Source organism: Rhea pennata, chromosome 13 (genome assembly GCF_028389875.1).
Source record: "Rhea pennata isolate bPtePen1 chromosome 13, bPtePen1.pri, whole genome shotgun sequence".
Taxonomy (NCBI): Eukaryota; Metazoa; Chordata; class Aves; order Rheiformes; family Rheidae; genus Rhea; species Rhea pennata.
The window spans coordinates 2,210,189-2,228,907 of record NC_084675.1 but is presented as its reverse complement, the minus strand read 5'-3'; the positions used below and the strand labels follow the sequence as shown (position 1 = coordinate 2,228,907).

The following is an 18,719-nucleotide window of genomic DNA, read 5'->3' as shown; positions in this document are numbered from 1 at the left end:
GGGAAAGGGGCTGGGCAAGCCCCTTCTTCACCTGAAGAGTTGTTTTCTTCCAGTGCAATGTAAAGTAGAAAGAGGGAGGCTCACCTTGATACCCATTTGGGTGTAAATAGAGGGCTTTAGTCTCCAAGATTGTACCTCCTTGAGAGCAAATGCCTGGTGTTCAGGGAATACAACCCTGCCAGGCACATGAGATGCTACTTGTCCCCTTCATCTTCCCCGTTGTGTATCTGTGCTACGTGATATTTGACGGGAATGGTCCGTGTTGCAACTTTTGTATCTGTACCACCCGCTATTTGGTGAGAATAGTCTAGTGCTGTAACTTTTTAGTGCCTAGAACAATACCGCTGTGTTAAGCGGGATACGAATAAGTAACTAACAAGGTCTTAGAAATCTGTGAGAAAGAGCAGCGGTTGGTCACATATAGATTCTGTGGCTTCCAGCCACAGAATCACCATGAGAAGCAGTCAACATGAAGGTCAGAAGCTGAAGAGTAGTGAAATAGCGACCCCCAAAGTCTAATGTGGCCCCTGAAATAAGTCTGCACGCGTGCGCAGTATCATAGCCCGGTTATGCAACCGGGGCAGAGTTGGGCTAAACTCTCTGCACTTGCTGGCCCCAGGTGCCGGGACTCCCGCCTACCGCAAGTAATCATAAATGCCAGAGTTTTCCGAAGGAGGGGGAGGCTGCTACACAATAGAGGACCACGTTGCCTCCTCGGGGACACCCGAAAAGATTGTGCCTGCCGACTCTCCCTCTCGCCATGCAGACGATCGGCACAAGCATTGAGGTGGTCCTTCTCAAGATTACCATCGGGTCGGTCTGTTTGTAAGTATCTACTAATAAACTGCTTGCTACTGAAGAGTGTTTGTGCGTGTGTGTGTGAGTTTGTGCTGGCTGGCCAAACGGGATGTTTGGCCCCTGGGAATCTAACTAGAACACGTTGCCCTCTTCCTAATGGGAAATGTTTGCTTTTGCATAGGTAACACTGGCATTCTCCTTCCTCAACTTTTGCCGGGGTTTTATTTCAGCATAAAGAACCTCTCAAAGTTCAGGTCAGCATCAGTTTGAGATGCCAGGGCAGCTTGCAGAGGAAGCGAGCAGTGAGTGGAGCCTGGGCTGTCAGTTCTGCATGTGCCAAGCTCTAGGATCAAATGTTTTCCCCCCGGCCAAGCACTGTCAAAGAGGGCCTGGCTTCTCAGGAGACTGCTCCCTGACTTGTAAATAAGCCCCTGGCACTCCTGAGATGCGTATCAGCAAAAAACATAGCATTCTCCAGTGTCCTGATATTTGGAAACGGTGCCTGCCCCAGCACAAAGTTTGCTCTTGCCTTGAACTTCCCTTTCTAATTGCTTAGAAAAAGTACTTTTTTTTTTTTTTTTTTTTTTTTTTTTAAAACCTCTGAAGACCCTGTTTAACCACTGCAGAGGAACAAGCAAGGCATCTTCTGCTCTCATTTTTTTAACTCACTCACTCTTGGCCACCTCCCATGCTAACACGCACCACATGGCTGTTTCTGAAGCTTTCTGTTTGGGCTTGTAAGCTCCTATTTAATAAGAAGTGAGAGGCTTAAATTCCCTTATGGCCCATGGTGTTTAGGACCATGGTTCCTGAAGCCTGCTTACCAATGCAAAGCGGATTTAACTGTTACTTTTAAGTCCTTTAAATGAGCATTTGACAGTCAGTGCTTTTTATCACAGAGAGAACAAGATGTGCAGAGATGTGTGCCCAGGACAAAGCTCGCTGTAGCTTACCGGGCTCAGCTGATTCATCTCTGTCACTTCTCAAGTTTTCCTGAAAGAGAAAATGTAGATGATTTATTATTATTTTAACTGTAGAAAACAACCGCATTGGTCTTGTTGTCTCTGCGGCAGATGAAGGAGTTCTGAGGCTGGTTGGCTTTGAAGTCAGACAGCCACAGGCTTGCTGCTGAGGGGCGTAAGCGGCTGGCAAGGATTTTAGAGAAGTGCCTTTGAGGGGCTGAAGAAGAGTCTTGACTTGCCATTTCTGGAAGCATGGGCAGTAAAGAAGAAAACCTGTTTTGCATACACTCTGCAGCTTGTGGCATAAACTAGCACTTTTGTTGGCCACTGGACAGAAGAAATTGGGGGATGAGTGTTCTCCTCGTCTCTGGATGTTTTTTTTTTTTCTGGGACAGGCAGAAGATAATTGTTTAAGGGAAACTGGCCCTGTCACTGTGTAAACAGGGAGGGTCTGGGCTACACAGGGTGACAGGATAGCGAAGGCAAAACATTTCCCAAAGCTCTGGGTGTCTAAACAGGCAGGTCACAGGGATGTGTGTACCACCCGCGGGGCCTCGCAGACCGGTGACGGCGGAGGGCAAAACCGCGGGGCACCCAACGGGCCTCCGACCTCACTGCCGCCGCTGACGACACACAGCACCGACCTCCTACTGGCTGCCGGCACTGTCAGTCGGCTAAAGGCCCGCCCCTTTCCTCGGCTCTAGGTAGTGACAGGCCGCTACGTCACACGGCCGGGCTGAAGCCGCCCGCAACGACGCCATTTTAGAAGCCCCTGCCCCGTTCCTGCTGTGGGCGCTCTTTGGAACCGGGCGTACAGACCTGCTCTGGGGCAGTCGGCCTCGGCTCCTCGCTCCCTTCTGCCCCAGGGTGACTGTGCCGGGCTCTGAGCTGGCGGTAACCCCGGTGCGGGGTCCCTGAGGCGGCAGGATGCCGGAGCGGGCAGCCTCCTCTTGCCCCATCCTGCCCCAGCAGCCCTGAGCGGTGGACTGTACGAGCAACTGCTCTGGTTACAGATGCTGGAGCGAGGAGGACTGAGGGGCAGGTGTCCCTCGCCGGCTCCTCGGGCCGAGGGTGGGCCCAGGGGTTTGTAAACCCGGGCTCACCCGGGACGCGCGTTCGCACCGCCCTCAGGTGGCCCTAGCCGCTCCCAACGCCGAGGAGCCGCTCCGCGCTGCCGTCTGTGCCTGTCCCGCCTCAGCGCGGGGACGCCGGAAGGCATCTTCGCGGCGGGCCCAAGGCCCTGCCTGTTCCCGCGGCGATGGCTCTCCCGCCGCGGGATGCGTGACCGCGAGCCGAGCCGGCCGCGGCGCGGCGCTGCCCCCTCAGCGCCCCGCCGGCGAGAAGCGGCGGCGCGCTACCGCCCCGCCCATCAGGGTGGGGGGGGTGGGGGGAGAGAGGAGGGGGGCGGCCGCTGCGCATGCGCCGTGCGCCGGGCAGGGCGTCGCCGCGGGAGCGCGCCCGGCGCGAAGATGCGCGGAGGGGAGGAGAGGGGGGCGGCGGCGAGGCGGGGCGGCGCCGCGCAGCCCCCTCCGCCGGCCGGCAGCAGGTAGGGCCCGCGGTGCGGTGCGGTGCGGTGCGGTGCGGTGCGGTGCGAGGGGGGGGGGGTCTGCCCGGTCCGCGGGAGCGCAGCGGGGCCGCCGCGCTGCCCTTGCCCGGGCTCGGCGCGCTCCTGCGGCTGCCGCTGCTCCCGGCGCGGCCCTCACCGCCGCGCTCGGCCCGGCTGACACCTCTGCTGGGATCCTTGCAACACTGGCGGTTCGGAGGCTTCCTGGCATCTTCGGGTGTTTTTTACTGTATTTGGCCAGCGGTGATTGTCCGCAAACTGTTTGAGGGTGTTGTAGCCCCGGGTTTTTGAGATTTCTGCCTCCTAAACTCGTGTCTACTTCCACATGGAATTAAATCGTTATCAAATGCTGCAGGAATAATCGTGTTTTTCCATTGTGTTGAGTCATGTGTTTGCTGCCGTGTATCCCCAAAAGTCAAACTATTCCTTCCTGTGACTGTAGGATGCGACTTCAAACACGTTGTGAAATTCGTTGCAGAATGAAAACCTTCAGTGGTTATAAAAGGGAAAGGCAGCTAGAGCCAAGATTAGATTTAGGAGCCTTAAATGCTTCTATTTGAAAATACAAATTCAGAATGATTTTGTCTCTCTAAGCGGAAAACTGGTTTGTATCGCTTGACCTGCAAGATAGTGGTCTCAATCCAGTTTTTATTTCCAGATAGGAGTACTGCCTTCTGGTGTTCATTCCAGTGTTTACTCACCAGAGATGCTAGTAGATGGGATTTTTCTGAAAGGCTGGCTATTAAAAAAACTATTTGTTTAACTAATTTGGTCAGCCTTGTTTTAAGATTTTAGGCTTGCTGGGTCCTAGAGTGGAAGTGTTTAGAAATCGCGCGTCGTTTTTTAAGTTACCGTTTGGAGGGTGCGGAAGCCAGCGCGCGTCTCCTCAGCTTCAGGCCTGTCTTTCTCAGGACTGTTCCTATCCTGCTGAATCCTGTAATGCGTTTGGAGTGCCATCCTGCAGCCAGAGAAGGGAGCTCTTTGCCACATCGGCAACGCTTGGCTGTGTACGCTTGTGTGACTCTAGATACCCAGATTTCAAGGAGACACAGAAACGGCGCTGAGTGGTGTTGTCTTCCAGGCCCTCAGTCAGCACGTGCTTGTGTCCGTTCCAAGTCATGTTTACAGACTGCTGCATCTGCAAAAGTAGACTGCTTCATTTCCTTACCAAAACCAGGGTGATAAGACCATGTACTAGCCCATCCCTGATAGCACAAGCCCAAGGAGGAGCGTAAGAACGAGGCAAACGAAAAGAAACGAGGCGTAAGAACGAATGCAAGGCCCTTTTGCATTCTCTCCCTCTGCACTTGCTCAGCTTCCAGTTGCTTCCAGCTCAGCTGCCTGTTGAGCTCGATGTGACTTCTGTGTGGTTAGTAACACCGAGCGGGCTCCTTGAACTCCGGTGACTGCCCTCCGGATCCACGTAAACAGATAGCATCCGCAATATCCCATGGCAAGGCTTTTCACGGCTTATCGAAGTTTTGTGGTTTTATCTTTCTTCCGATTGTTTTGATCTTGCTTTCTATTAGATCTATACCGTTTTTCGTAACATTGAATAACTGGTCTTTCTCTACGCTGTCTGTGCTGCTCGTGGCTCTTAGCTAATCTCTGCCAGGCTGAGGAGTCTTTCCTTGGTTAGGTGTTATATGCAAGATGTGTGCTTTTGATTGCCTTTGTCTGAGACTTTTCCAGTTCTACTTTCTTTCTTTTTTCCTTTTTTTTTTTTTTAGATTAGAAGAATCAGAAATGCACACAGTGTTCAGCAGGAAGGTGCACCAGGGATTTTTGCAGTGACACAGTGATGTTCTTTTGGTCTCTCTGTCCTTTCTTAGGAAGATATCTGTTAATTACAGATTCCTCTTTTCTCAACTGAGAGCTCATTCTGATACACTGGTTTTTAAGATTGCTTCCCAGGGGTGGCCTGGGCAGGAATGCCTCAGGCAAAGGCTCTGCAAGGTAGTTCAATAGTGTGTGTATGCTGCATAGGGTGCATACTGGTACCCCATTTCAAAAGCTTTTGCATAAATCTCTGTTACAACTCTCTTAGTATTTATTCTAATTCTATCCACATCACGTATGCTCTGTGACTTACTCTGTATAATACTTTGTTTTCATTACTCTTCGACATCCACACTGATCCCGCTCTGACTTTCCAGTTAGTAAAGACTGGAGAGGGATTAAGGGGCACAGTGAGCCCTCAAGGCAGGGAAGAGAGGCATGTCCTCTGGCCATTGAGACACTCTTCTGTCTGCAGAACCAACTGGCTGCATTTTTGGGGGGGCTCTCAGACTCTCTTGGGGGGAACCATGTTATCAATTGCTGAGAGCGTGATTGAGTTGCTGGAACTCATTGCTAAAATTAGGCTTGCCAATTCTTGATGGTCCTGGACTTCTGTTGTGGCACTTGATGGTGAGTTGGTGTTGTCCTTAAGGCATTACATGATCGGTACTAGGTCTCCATGGAAGTAAAATGCTACTTTTTGTGGGTCTGTGCCAGTTGCTGTTGGTGATGCTGAAGCAGCTGCACGCTGCTTCTGGGGGACAGGTGAGTTTAGAGTGAATTCTATGTGACTGGGACTTTTAAGAGGCAGTTGGACAAGAAAGTGAAAAAAAACCCTTAAAATAAGGAAATGTTATGGAATTCAGCTTTCTTGAAAGGCAAGAGTCTCATATTATATATGTTAGGTACTACAGTGTGCTCTTAGTAGCAGTTTCAAGCAATTCACCTTTTAAAAACTTTCGTTACGTATTTTGTAGTTTTGATGTTTTTGAGCATGTCTGTAATCTTTTTCCAGCTGACATGCACTTGCTCTGTCGGTATTCCAACATGTTTAGTTTGTGTTCAAAAAGAAGAATTCTTTTTACCGCAGTCACTTATTCCAGCTATAAACTGCCAAATAGGTGTGTGGTGACTTTAAGATTTATACTTAAAGCCTGACAACTGGATGGAAGATATTTTTGTTCATTTGGTTTACAGAAAACAATCATGAATATAAACTGCCTTTCGTGCCAGTGAGCTATCTTCTTCTGTAGAGAAATAAACATTTTCAAGATCCCTTTGATACCATCCTGATTTCAGCGCTCCACTAAATGTTGAAGAAAGAGGAGTAAATTCTAAATGCAAATGAATTTTGTTCACAGTTGTAAGGAAAGTCAGTGCGTGTATCACTGCAAACCTCATGTCCCACAGAACAAGGGAAAATAGAGTTAATTCAGTGAACGTTTCATAACGTTTTATAGCATCTGTAAATATTTATATGTATATTGCAAGATAAGTAATCATAAATGCCGATGTTTCTGTGTTCTAGTTCAGTGTTTATATCACAAAAATACCCAGACATTCGGTCAGCATTATAATTATTGTTACGCTGGTCAGTGGATGTTCTTGTATAAGCAGTGCCCACAAACTAACAAAATACGAATAGCATATGAAACCTTTGCCCTATGGGTACTCTGACTTGTATGCCGGTACTTCCAAATGCTATGTCAGGATTTGCTTTCACGCACTGTAACTTCGAGTGAGCGTTTTAGGATGGGGAGATGTGTAACTGCGCTTTGTTTTGTCTCTTTCAAAACCAGATCATCTCCCGTTGCCTCTAGGATGGCTTGCGGGGCTTTTTTCCGGTACCAGTAGCAGCTCTGTTTGCAACATGACCTCTGCCTTTTCGTTATAGACTTTTAAGGAGACCCGATTCTGAAGAACCTTACTTCTTAAAGTCAAAGAAATGAGAAAGATCGTCGACAGTGGGTGTAATAGATGCATATTTGAAAAAGCACACAGCAACAAAAACCGAATCGTAGGTGGCATCGCAGATTGAGCAGGCTTTTGCTAAAGCAAGTCGTGGCCAGAGGCAGTTCTAAGACAGACATGCAACTAGGGATCTGAAGAAATTAAATTATCAGGAAATACGTTTAAAAATAAAATAAAGTTTGCCTAAACCAAATGTTTGTGTATAGGACATATAATAATTGTGTGCAAGAACCTGCCTTCCCAGAGAGTAAATGTTGTGGGCAGAAGGAGGTATTTTTAACTGGTCCGGAGTTGAGGGAAACCTTAAGTACTCAAAGCGGACATGGATGGGAGAATGTTCTTTTCTTTTTTGAAGCAGCCTTCTACGTGTTTTGACAGTGACATTAAGGATCCTTTTAGCCCCCTCCTCTCCAAGAAGCTCGGTGAATCTCCACTTTCTCCACAGAACATATTTTCTAGACTTTCTCTGGAGTCTCTTAACTGTTTGGCATAACCGTTAAACTCGAAAGAGCTGTTTTCAGCTTGTATATTTAGTTTGGAAAAAAGGCTTATGTGCTCAAAAGCTTGCCTATTTTTTTCCAGCTATATCAGTTGCCCTAGTAAAAGGTATTACCTCATCTCACAAACTTTTATCTTATTTAGAGATTGACACTATCCCGACTTCAGCATGCTACTCTTACTACTGATGCGATAAACTGCATGTCCTGTCCCCTTGATGTCTCCTCTCAGTTCCAGTTTGTGCCTTGACTTCTCTGACTTGTCCTGGCATGCTCATATTTATTTCTGTGTGTGCTTCCTGTGTTTTGAAGCTTGCGAGAAACTCATGAGTTAGTCAAATTGCTTTCTTATCATTCTTCCTGTCCTAGGCAATAGGACTGTTTGGCTTATTCCCTTAATATTATTTCTCCAAGAATTGGATTTTTTTTTCTCGTGGCCTTTTTATTTATTTATTTGTGTGTGTGTGTGTGGATCTTTGACTATTTTGGATGCTGCGTGAAAGATAGTAGGTAGCGTTTGGACTTGATACATTTGATGACGAATTATGCCCTCTGTTGATACTCACTCGCAACTTTTCATGTTTTAGGAACTGTGGTCAAAACAGAAAGCTGAGGAGTTTAGCATTTTATCGAAGGCATACATGTAGACCCTGATGCTTGAATGAACGCAGAATGAAAATGCTTCCTGGAGTGGGTGTTTTTGGAACTGGCAGCACTGCCCGGGTACTGGTCCCGTTGCTGAGAGCAGAAGGCTTCTCCATCGAAGCGCTCTGGGGGAAGACCGAAGAGGAAGCAGAACAGCTGGCCGAGGAAATGAACATCTCCTTCTACACGAGTCGGACTGATGACGTCTTGCTGCACCAGGACGTAGATTTGGTTTGCATCAATATCCCTCCACCGCTAACTCGGCAAATTGCTGTGAAAGCTCTAGGTACCTTTTTATCTTTGGAATTGGCCCCCAAATCCATAGTGTTTTGGCGGATTGCATTTTGAACCTCTTATCCTAGTACTATTCTAGTTGCACCGATGTGCGCATACAGTGCTAAAGGCTCTTTTGTTTGCAATTGGCAAAGCCTTCTGCAAGAGAGATTACCTAGAATTTCTTGTAAAAAATTAATATTAATAGTTATAATACTGTTTAAAGGCCCATGTCCTTTTCAGACTGAATTTATGGTGGGGAGATTGTAATAAAAATGATTGAACTAATTTGGAGATGATGATTGGCGAGGGGGAGTTTTTATTAGCATAAAAAAAAATGGTGATTACTTCATTGCAAACCTCCCTGTGCTCTGGAATAGGAACCTGAAATTTGCCTCGGAGCTGAAGGGGGTGATTGTTCAGCTGTGTTTCTTATTTTCCCCGCAAATAAAACAACATTTGAAAGTTACAAGTCTTGGAAGAAAATGCTTGCATCTACTTGATAGTCTGATGTCTGAGGACTTAAATTCTCTGAAGATGCTGTCTTCAGTGAGTATGCTGTTAGCCTGGCCACAGCCCTGGCAGCAGGGATCTAACAAGGAGGTCTGGGTCAGAGCCCTCGGGAGAGAAGGGTGATATATCGAACTGGTTGGGCAGGGAGGTAGGAGCCAACTGCATGGGCGTCCTGACATTTCTTAATTTTCCAGTGCAGGACTCTGTAGTATTAATGTTCCTCTTGCATAGTACAGTGCTGCTGTGACTTTGTGTATAATTCTGTAAATAACAAGTGTGATATTTTTATTGTGTTTACAGTAGATATACATGAATTCATTTCAGGAGGGAGAAATATGTTAAACTGTGTGAGCCAGGGTGATTTGTTCTTAACATCATTGCTCTATGGTAATTTGTTTTGGAAGTAAATAACTCCTCACAAAAACCTTTTGAAATGCCACTTAGATACGCACAGAGATATTTCAGGCTTTATCATCTCTTATGTTGTTCGTTTGTTTGATTTTCTTTTTCTTTTTTTTTTTTTTTTGGTTTACGTTGTTAGACTTCCTTAAGAAATTCTGGTTTTTTTTTTTCAATATTTGGACTGTAAGTCAAGCTTTCTCTTAAATACTGAAAATTCTTTTAAACATTTACTAAGTAATAAGCATTTAACTAGCTCTCATAGCTTTTGACGGTCAAGTATGAAGTGATCTAAAAGGGAGACTTAGACCTTCTCTGGTGAATTAGCAGCTAAAAGATGAATTTGGATTTTTCTGCAAAGATTGGGAACCCATCAGATGACATTACCCAGAGGAGGTAAAGGAGTCAAAGCTAGTGCAGAAGTACAGAGGCGGTATGTTATGCTTAACTGCAAGGTAGATATTTATGCTTCGGCTGAAAATTGAAAATGCTAGGCAGATCAGCGGATGAAGTAGCAAAGGACAATTTATTCTTCACTTATTTCTATGTTCCCTGAAATGTTCCCATCTGCAAATCGGTACGACTATCTCAAACACAGTTTGAGGCTGCTCCTGTCTTTTGGCTTTCTAGATTTATTGAAATGGTATTTATATACCTGCTACTAAATATGTCATGACATATTTTAAGCACAATATTGAATAGCTTCAGCATTTTGGAGCAACAAAAAATCAGAACAAAGATGTGAAGTATGTCTTTTGGGGAAATTCAGATTGACCTAGTGATATTTGTGATTAGAAGATTCTTGTCTTGGCTGGGAATTGTATATGATACTAGACTGAGATTTTACTAGCTGAGAGACAGGGATTTAGGAAAGATCAGATGTGGTGCAATGGAAATAGTCTGTCATATTGTGCTCTTACATTTTATTTTTATACATATTATTTATACATATATATTTATACCTAAAAGAGAGCCCTAGTGTTTCCAGGGTGTTCTATTTATTTGCATTAAATTTCTCACTGACTGTCACCCAGCAACGAGCATAGGTACAATCCTGGCATAACAGGTGCAAAATAATAATGCTAGATTGAATTCATGAACCAGACAGAACAGATCAAAGCCTAGAGAATAATTCAAATTAAAACAGAGTAATCTTATGGTTTATCTCAGCAGGTGAAGCAAGGAGCTATTCTAAAATTTGTGCTTCTTTTGATCTCGGAGGAAATAAATTTAATTTTGTGGTTCATGTCCCACAGTTAAAATGCATTCACCTCTGTGTTAAATGAACTCAGAACTGAATGACAGGCTAGAGTGGAATGTAAAGTATACAATATGTATATGAAGCCAAGTTTAAGGAGACAAAACATTAGAAATCCTCAGATAAACATTTTTTCGGGATGTGAATGGTAACAGTGTTGCCCATACAGAGCCCAGCCTTTAAATGGATACTTTCTGGAAGGGCTACAAAGGAAGCCTTTTACTTTGCATGTTTTGAATTATGTGGGTTGATTACATAGTTTAAGAATAAGAAATCTTAGCAAAATACATTGTTTGGACACCTGATTTTGTAGAGTTACTGCACATACCTGTAAATTATGAAGGAGAGAATCAGCAAGGGCTATATCACTGCTTTGCATTATGACAAACCCAGATTTCCTGTTCTGAAACAGGATGAACAAGCACGTTATGAGTGCTCTTTGCATGTTTTGCTTCCCATGTCTGTAACAAATAGCATGGAAGTCTTGTCAAGACTTATGCAAACAAGAAACAAAATGAAAGAGCATTTTGGACTGAGCTGTCATTCATTGGGAGGCTTCCAAAGCAAGCAAGTCTGAAAGTAAGCTGATTGCTTTATGAAGACTCCCCTGTCACTCCCAAATTCTTATGATGGGCAAAGCAATAACCTAGGATGCTTTAGTAATGGCCAGCTATGCATCTTTCTAGGTTCAGCCTCAGATACCGTACATTATTCAAAAGCCAAGTGAATAAAGTAGTGGAACTTCAATTCAGTGGAATGGACATATTCACATAGGATAAATAGTTTTAGTAGTTTGAGTCAGCATTGCAACACAAGCAGAAAGAGGCAAGACTAGGGAGATCTTGGATATTTATAGGAAGTGTTGTATGAGCTGCTGTGCATATGATGGCCAGGAGCTAAGCAAATGGGTGAAGCAGTAGCTGTCTTGGTGGCAAGGCCATCCCAGCCCACTCCTCTGCTACGTGACCCCCAGCCAGGTGCCCCTCCTAACTGCATTGCCTGGTAAACCCTTGCACCCCATCCCTGTATTTCATTCACTGGAAACATTCGATTTTTCTCCAGGTTTTCTTTTTCCTTAGTCCTCTCCTTCCCCTGAAAGGTTTTTGAGGTTAGCTGAGGAGAGATCCATTTACCATGGATTTGAATGGTGGGGTTGCAGTGAAAGGGGCCGAGAAGAGTAAAGTTTGTGCTGTGTCAGGAGACAGGAAAGCAATACAGGTAGGATGAGAAAGCAGTGGGTTTTCTGTGCTTCTGTTTTATTAACCAGTGCTTTAAAATACTTCCTAAATAAGGCAAGTTTTGGATCTGACATGGCTAACCAGCTGCAGGAGAAGCTGAGAGCTCTTGGCTGATAGCCGGTATGGGTCTGACTGAAGATATAAGACTCCTTTAAGAGAGAGAGAGAGAAAAAAAAAAAGTGATTTAGTTTATTCTGCCATCCAAAAAGTCTCAGTTCATCTGCTACTTTTTGATTGCTTCTATAGGATATAAAAACTCTCTGGATCAGATATTTCCTGGCCTGAAACTATATTTTGGGTGTATCGAATGAGTGAAAAGTGAAGGATGTCTGTCTAAATGTTTAGCTTATTTCCTGAGTCAGGAATCAGTTTGAAAATTCTTGGAATCTAGCATGGGATTTTATGTCTGAATATGGGAGTGGATGATTTGTTTAAGGAATCCTGGGTATGGAGTCAAATTTTTTTTTCCTCTTCATCCTACTACCACAACTATAAATAAGAATAGCTTTTCTTCTGTGCATGGAGCTAGTAATAAACATTCTGAAGAGTGTATCTGCTTGGAAATGTATTTTGAAAAGATGATTTCTGCTGTATCAGGAAGAGAGTAGCAGTCTATTCAGAATCTGAACAGATTGCTTTAGTAAGGAATATTGAGTGTTCATGCTCTCATTAAGCACTCTAATAGAAATACAGGTGTTTCAAGGAGGTATTTCCTTTTTCATCTCAAGTGGTCTTGCAGGCACTTGCTATGTGCTTCCCTTTCAGCTTCTAAAATAACCTGCTCAAGTCTGAATGCAGTCCATACTGTGGAATAGTTGGCGTGGTCCCTGATGGAGTGGTTTGGGTCAGTGCCAGCTGTCAGACCCCCCAAGCAACCCCCAGGCACAATTTAGGGACCAATCTGGGCTAAACGCTGTTCCCAGCCAGCATTTTGGATGCAGGCATCCTGCTTTGGAGAGCAAGGTGCGTTTGTGGTATGAGTATGGGCCCTTCTATGACAGTTAGTTTTGGTACCAGCAAATAGACCTAAGCCTGTATAACTTACTAGCACAGATGTAGGTTCTGGATTTTACTGGATGATGATTACATTTTTGGCCTTAACTCCAATTTGTTAGTTCATCCTTTTGTCTCACTTGGGTCCATGTTCAAGCCAGGTCTTCAAAAGACCTGCTGGAGTCTCCCTTAAAAAGGGGAAAAGGAGCAAAAGAAGATGACCTAGCCTGATAAGAAGAGTGAGACTGACTGGCTCTACAAGGCAGGTGGTTCTTGTCACTGAAAGAAACAGTGAACTGGTGCTAGCTTCCTCAGTTTCATTAAGCACTGAGGTTAGGCAGGACCACTTTCTCTTTACCATCTGGGCATGCTCTTCCTGTGTCTTAGTTCCAAAAGCATCATCACCTTGATGAAATAGGATTTAGCTGCTCCTTAGATCCTGCCCTCTGCAGAAGGGACACTGACCCCATTACAAGTGGCTGAACCAAACTTCTAAAGATCAAGGGAGTTGGATGTTTTTGCTGGAGGTGTGTAATCAGGTTTTGCAGTCTGGTCTCATCAGCATGTCCTTCCTCTGCTGACACAGTGGACTCCTACTGGTGCCAGAGCCTTTTTCTGTTGGCAAAATCATCATAAATGATTGGAGCATGTAGAATGAAGATTGCTCTTGAGAGCAATCTACAAAATAGACTTTTTGCTTTTTCCACTTCTAACCAAAATACTAGTCAAAAGGCATGCAGCCACTTGATGCCTTCCTTATACTCTCACCAGGGCAGAACTCAGCACTGTTTTGGGAAGGATGCTAAGGCCAGTCACCTCAAGCCCCTTCAGGGTTAACTGCAGTCGTTACCAGTCTGAGAGCTACATACCTTTATACTAAGATGATTATGTTAAATATGTAGTTTCACATTCACTGACAAAGCATATAACATTAAATAAGAAACACTTTCCAAGGAATCATCACCAAAGCATAGAGGGTCTGCAGAGGCTCTGAGCTGTTAACTGCAGTGTGGGCTAACAGAGAAACTTGCATCTCCCAGGAAGCAAAAGAGCACTGGCTTTTATGATGTTGAATGGACAGCCTGTTTCTTGAATAAAGAGAAAATAAGTAAGTTTGGGGGAGTAAGTTTGGCAAAAAGAGCAGCGTCCGTTTAAGTGGTAGGGATCGAGGGTAAGAGAGGCAGAAATGGTCCCTGAACGGGTTACCAGTGCGTAAGCAGGAATATCTGGCAGGCAGCAAGATAGCGGGAAGCTCCCGGAGGCAGCAGGAAGTTTGACCCAACCCTTTGTTCATCAAAGCTTCTTGCATTGTATACTTGTTTAGGGGGTTTCTTTGGAAAAGACTGCTAAAAATTAATAAAGCCCGAGGTTTATTATTTTTATGCTCTTTGGATAAGAACTGTTTGTACTCAAACCATTGCTAGCAATGACAACTTTGTAGTCTTGTCATTCTCCTGACTGGATTTTGATTGTACCTATTAGAAGTTTCTGTTTAGGGGTTGCTTTAGTGTGTCCGTTCTCTGGCTGAGTTAGACCTAGAGATCTATCACAAGAACCCCTTTTTTTCACTTTATTCTGCTCGCCAGCAGCTGGACTGTTCTGATGGCTTACTGAAAGGTTTCCTCGGTCCAGCCAGGAGGTGGAGTGTTCGATGCAGGAACTGCACTGTGGGATTCAGCTTGCCGTATTATGTAAGAGCCTGATTTTAAGTGATTATGCTGTGATCTTTTCCTTGGGGAATCGATAAAATCCAAGGCAGTTCTGAGAAAGGAGCGCAGTCCGCTTCCATGTACGGAGTAGCTTTCAGAGACGTGCCTGCTACTGTATGCTGCATTTCCTGTAACTCTTAGGCAGAAAATGTAGCATGAAGAGGCTGACCTTCAAGTCAGACATCACTAGTTACTGTCTGGAGACTTTAGATGTGTCTCGTGATATTATGTTGAAAAATGCCTGTAAGTATTTATCAGAATAGGCATATATGGAAAAGTAAAATTATGCCATAAAGAAGAAGGAGAAGAAGGAAGGAAGAAAAAGGTGAGGATGGGGAAGGGAGAAGGAATCGCAGCAGGGCGTGTGATGTAGGAGTCTGGCTGAAGCTTGCCTTGAGATGCTATTTCTGCTTAGAAGTAAAAGAATGAATTATTGACTGTCCCAATTGATTCAGGCAGGGAGCAAGATGAGCACATTGCTAGTGATAAGACCTCAAAGTGGGTCAGCTTGCAAATGAGGTTCTCATAGTGATAGTAAGATACAAAGTCATAATCAAGTCTCCCCTTCAGTCACTTTTTCTCTGCAGAGCACAGATTCCCATGATGATTTTCCTTCTCTGGCTGTAGAGACATTTGTGTCTTGTTTTGATGGATGATGCTGTTTGACCATCTGCCTATCGCTGTTCCACCTAATAACTCATGGCATCGTAGTCCAATTTCACCTAGATTTGCCTACCAGAGGGAGATTTCCTGAAATGCAGTATTCCTATTAAAAAAAAAAAAAAAAAAAGGCAAGGGGCGGGGGGATGTGAATGAGTATCCTACTAGAGGGAAAGCAGAGAAAGTAAAGGGTGGTGATGGTGGTGGGTTCCCTCAGCAGAGTTTAAAGCAGTTGCTCAGTTTTAGGGTTTTTTTGTTGTTGTTGTTTTTGATTTTGGAAGCCCAAAGTATATCAGATTTATTTTAGTGGGACTATTTCATTTCTGGAACATGCTTCTAAACAAAATAGCCTGCCACCCTTAATTTGAAAGAGCGGAATTAAAATGGAACAACTGAGCTGCCCCACCGAATGACAATCATTGTAAAACCTTGTCACAAACTTAAAAACTCTCTCTTCCTTTGGAGCCTTTCTCTGTGGGAGTTTGGCTCTGCAACCAAAACATCTTGGAAGCAGCTTTGAGTCTTGCGGTACACCTGATGTTCTTGTGTTAATTCCTAGACCTTTGCCTTTGAAATTGCACTGGGAAAGTCCAACTCTTAGAAGACATTGCTTCATGGCAAGCATGTGAGCATGCTTGTCTTCCGTGAGTGCCATTTGTTTTTGTTTTTGTTTTACTGCAGGAATAGGGAAGAACGTGATCTGTGAGAAAGCTGCTACCTCTGTGGATGCCTTCAGAATGGTTACAGCTGCCAGGTATTATCCCAAGCTGATGAGCATCGTTGGCAATGTTCTCCGTTTCTTGCCGGCCTTTGTGAAGATGAAGCAGTTGATAGAAGAACACTACGTGGGCAATGTGATGATCTGTGATGTGCGAGTTTACGGAGGAAGCCTGCTCAGCCACAAGTACAACTGGATCTGTGATGAGTTAATGGGAGGAGGTGGCCTGCATACAATGGGGACGTATATTATTGACCTCTTAACTCATCTCACTAGCAGGAAAGCAGAGAAAGTGCACGGCTTGCTCAAGACTTTTGTGAAGCAGAACACAGCTATAAGTGGGATCCGTCATGTCACTAGTGATGACTTCTGCTTTTTCCAGATGCTAATGAGTGAGGGTGTCTGCTGCACTGTGACTCTCAACTTTAACATGCCTGGATCATTCATTCATGAAGTCATGGTTGTTGGATCCACCGGTCGCCTTATAGCTCGTGGCACGGACTTGTATGGGCAGAAGAACACGGCACTCCAAGAAGAACTACTGTTTACAGATTCTCTGACTGTCAACAAAGGCCTTTTGGAAAAGGAATTTAAAGACATCCCACTGCTTTACCTGAAAGGAATGGTGTACATGGTGCAAGCATTGCGACAGTCTTTCCAAGACCAGGAAGATCGTCGGACATGGGATCATAAACCTGTTTCTATGGCAGCCTCTTTTGAAGATGGCCTGTATATGCAAAGTGTAGTAGAGGCCATCAAGAAATCCAGCAGGTCAGGAGAGTGGGAAGCTGTGGAAGTGATGACTGAGGAACCAGATGCCAATCAAAATCTTTGTGAGGCACTGCAAAGAAATAACTTATGAACAGTCCTGTCCTGGAAGATGGGACAGTTAACATTTCCAGCTGCAACTGTAAAAATCTCTGTTTTTAAGATATGTAGATTCTTATTTAATATGCTCAGTCTCTTGTTTTTTTTTTTTTTTTTTTTAATGTGTGTGAAATATGTCATGTTCTGATAGAAACTGTTCTGATTTAAAATTGTTTGAAGAGTTTTAAATGTTTCCTTTTTCAAAATGTTTAATTTTTGTCTTGGAGACTGTTAAGAAAACTTGAATTGCCCTTTGCACTTGCAGTAGCTAAAGTGAAGCATGGGATCTCTGCCATTGCATGGCTTGAAAATGGGATGCAATCCCAAATGCACAGGTCGCTTATTTTAACAGTTTTAACATTAAGGCAAGTAGAGCAGGATCAGGGAGCCAGGTGCCTTTGCCTTCTCTCTTGGGGATTGACTTAGTTTTACTCCTCAGTTTGTAAAATTTTATAAAAAAGAAAAAAGTGTGGTGATGTAACAGATCTCTAAATTCCTGTAGTACAAAGAGTAGAAGGAAATGAATACAGTTTGTAAAATAAGGATCAGTCTTTGGCTTCTTGTACCTGGCAGAAGTCTTTCAAATTCATGTAATGTGCTATTTTATTTAAATGATGCTATGGATTCTCTGTTGAGCTTCTCAACAGTCATGAGGAAACTGTTCTGGAAGTCTATGATGGTTTGTGCTATTTCTGCATATCTGCAGATATTATTCCTTCTACACAAGAGGCTGACTGCATCCAGCAGCTTTTTTCTTTAAGTACCACGTCCGTCAGTTGTGTTTACTGCCTGGCAGCCTAAATGCCAAGACTGTATTGCTATTTTCTCATTTCCGTGACTGTTAATAATGGCCTCACAGTGTCACAAGTGGGGCGCAGGATTTTCACAATGTTATTGTTAATGAAGCTGTAAAATACTAACCTTCTAGAAATCTGAAGGTGGAAGTAAGAGGGTATTTCCTACCTCTCTCAGCTCCTACGGGCTGCCTGGGGAATCGTCACACTACGCAAATCCTGATAGCTATCCTGGGTAAGTTGTTCTTACTCTCAGACACTGGATATTTACCTTCTAGTCCTGTCCATCCTCACGCCCTCTTACAGTGTGTATCCAGTGGAGATATCTGGCACATCGTGAGTGGAAGCTCATTGCATTTGAGAAATGTTTATCTCTTAGGCTGTTGTTTGGAAAGGATAATCCAATTTTACTACATTTATTTTGTGTACTTGAAAGGTTTTTTTAAATGTATTTCACACTAAATTGTAACCCTGTATATTTATGTACGTTAACATGCAAACAGCTTTTTCATAAGCTGGTCCTTCCTGAAGAGTATCTTACTTGTTTTCTACAGAAATAAAAAGTTGTGTTTGTTGAGGGCATTCTTTATGCAGCTATTTGTGCATTTGATTTGGACCAGCTGAAAGCATCCTAATAACTGTGATCAAAAGACCATCACTGTTAGTTGCTAGCACAGCACTCTGTTGTAGCAGATGTCTTACAGCAGCAAAGAAAGATTCTGCTGGTTTTTTTTTATATCTATTCATTGCAACTTCCTGCATTTGGGGTTAATTGCCTGCTAAGTCATTCCTCCTTTCCATGCTCTATGAAAAACACGGAGATACTTCCATAGAGCCCAAGAAAAGGTACTGGTCACCCATGTATCACAAATGGAAAGAATGTCACGTGAAACCTATTTCCCACCTCCTTGTTGTTTCCTTCCTATCAACCTCTGTGATTAATGATCTCTATTTTCTATCTCAATGCAAAAATTGCTGGAAGGAGCAAAGTAAGAAGCAAAATCCCCACTGGTTAGATGGGACTATTTTTGTTTTGTTTTGTTTTGTTTTTTCTTAATTCAGGTAACCCTATTTTCAGCTC

At 44.0% G+C, this 18,719-nt stretch overlaps 1 protein-coding gene across 3 annotated transcripts; it reads left to right on the top strand.

Moving 5' to 3' along the window:
• Positions 1–787: 787 nt before the first annotated feature.
• GFOD2 (Gfo/Idh/MocA-like oxidoreductase domain containing 2) lies at positions 788–18,211 on the top strand. 3 transcript variants are annotated; one of them, XM_062586351.1, is made up of 3 exons: positions 788–825; positions 8,159–8,502; positions 15,941–18,211. In XM_062586351.1, exons 2-3 carry the CDS (start codon positions 8,244–8,246, stop codon positions 16,837–16,839), a joined length of 1,158 nt encoding a protein of 385 aa, XP_062442335.1. In that variant the 5' UTR covers positions 788–825; positions 8,159–8,243; the 3' UTR covers positions 16,840–18,211. The 3 variants fall into 3 exon arrangements, with proteins under 3 accessions (XP_062442335.1, XP_062442333.1, XP_062442334.1); XM_062586349.1 differs by lacking the exon at positions 788–825 and adding an exon at positions 3,207–3,306; XM_062586350.1 differs by lacking the exon at positions 788–825 and adding an exon at positions 4,649–4,693.
• The last annotated feature ends 508 nt before the right edge of the window (positions 18,212–18,719 follow it).

Bases quoted from the DNA above. Each gene is read 5' to 3' on its own strand.
- GFOD2 (XM_062586351.1), top strand. From the start codon at position 8,244: ATGAAAATGCTTCCTGGAGTGGGTGTTTTTGGAACTGGCAGCACTGCC. The intron at 8,503-15,940 runs GTACCTTTTTAT...GTTTTACTGCAG, and splicing joins AATTGCTGTGAAAGCTCTAG to GAATAGGGAAGAACGTGATC.